This window comes from Buceros rhinoceros, unplaced genomic scaffold (genome assembly GCF_000710305.1).
Source record: "Buceros rhinoceros silvestris isolate BGI_N320 unplaced genomic scaffold, ASM71030v1 scaffold23817, whole genome shotgun sequence".
Taxonomy (NCBI): Eukaryota; Metazoa; Chordata; class Aves; order Bucerotiformes; family Bucerotidae; genus Buceros; species Buceros rhinoceros.
In genome coordinates, this window is record NW_010423078.1 from 9,611 (window position 1) to 11,219 (window position 1,609).

At 55.1% G+C, this 1,609-nt stretch overlaps 1 protein-coding gene across 1 annotated transcript in view; it reads right to left on the minus strand.

Moving 5' to 3' along the window:
* The window catches only part of CD3D (CD3d molecule, delta (CD3-TCR complex)), a gene marked incomplete at its 5' end in the record, with an annotated part of 1,785 nt that extends 471 nt beyond the window's left edge, over positions 1 to 1,314 (minus strand). Inside the window, 3 exons of the mRNA XM_010140309.1 lie at positions 54 to 97; positions 513 to 644; positions 1,105 to 1,314. Of these exons, the coding sequence (XP_010138611.1) occupies positions 54 to 97; positions 513 to 644; positions 1,105 to 1,314 (386 nt within the window). The remainder of the gene's footprint in view (positions 1 to 53; positions 98 to 512; positions 645 to 1,104) is intronic.
* Positions 1,315 to 1,609: the final 295 nt, after the last annotated feature.

Sequence of the window (1,609 nt, forward strand, 5' to 3'; positions counted from 1 at the left end):
ATCACCGCCACACCAGCCCCACGCCACACAGAGGTGCTGAAGCCCACGCTCACCTGGTAGAGCTGCTCGTTGGCAATCAGGTTCTGCCTGTCAGAAGCTAAATGAAGAAAGAAGATGGTCCAAGATTAGGGGAGTCATGGGTAGCACACGGGTGAACATTTACAAACTGGAGCAGCGAGCTGCTTTCATCCCTATAGAAGGCTTTATGAAAAGCCCCTGCAAGGCCTCAGATGTCCCTGTGTCACCAGCTGCTGTCCCTGGGATAACGTTTTGGTTAACCTTATTTGTTCGCCAGCTTCTCCTGGGAAGCTGAGCTAGAGGCAGGAGAGGTTCAAGGCTTGTTCCCATAGATCCCTACCCTAGACACGCTGTGTGCTGGCCGCTGCCTGCAGCTTGCAGCGACTAGGCTCTGAGGGAAGTGATGGAAGGTCCCTAGGTACCACACAGCTCCCAGAGATGCTCAGCCACTTCCCATCCCCACCCACGGGCAGCCAGCAGAGCTCTCCCCTCACCTCGTGACATGCGTCCCTTGTCCTGGCCCGTGATGCAATACACAGCAACTGCCAGGAAGATGGTGGCAACAACATCCGCGACCACAATCCCCGAGATGGTGGGAGCGTCCACCTCGATGCAATTCTGGCACACTAGAAGCCCAAAAGAACAGACACTGAAAGCAGTAACCAGGACCGTACCCTTTGGCTGCCACTGCCCTGCTGCCAGGGCCAGTCTGCGCCCAGAGCGCTCAGCCAGGGCTGAGAGACACCAGGGATCAAATTTGCCTTGCTGTGTGACCCAAGGCAGTGGCACAAGCTACCACATGTCCCCAGCAGTCGGGGCAGGCAGGAGCAGGGCCAGTGAGTGGCTAGCAATGAGGCAGTATGAGTGCCAGGCACTAAACGAGCCTGTAGAGCTCCCACGGGGACACTGGGTGCAGGGGAACGGGCAGCTGAGCTGTTCCCAAGGGCAACCTAGCACAGGAGCCATCAGGACTTCTGCTGGAGGAATCACCCTCAAACCCTGGGCAATCAGTGCTGCCCTCAAAAATCTGCTTGGATGAAAACTTCAAGCAGTTCTGGCTCTAGAAAGCAGGTTAGCAACACTTACTTCGATAGTGCACCTGCAGCGAGGAGCTTCTCTTTCCGTTAATTTCACAAGCGTAGATGCCTCTGGGATCATCGTAAGCTGAACCCAAGTCCAGCCGCGTTACATTTGCTATCCGTTCACCACTTTTCAGCCATATAACTGGTTTCTGGTTCTCTTTTCCACATTGCAGGAGCACCCTCCCGTTAGTTTCTGTCAAGATTATCTTCTCTCCTGTAAAAAAACAAAGGGAGAGCAGAGAGCTTTGCAGCGGAGTTTTCAGCCCTCAGAGGGGCGAGAGCTCACTCCTGGAGATGGCTGATACGGACAGCATTGTGTTAGGCTGTCCCGGAGCAGCGGAAAGGACACCGCAAAAAAAAAAGCTCTGGAAAACAGGCTGCCCAGCGGAACAGCAGCCCGGTGTTCAACTGGTGGTCCCCTCAGAGTGAAAACGAACTGAGTCAGGTCTCTACCGGGTCCATTCAGACTGTATGTGCGTGATCCCGCACACATCCCTGCGCAGAGCCAC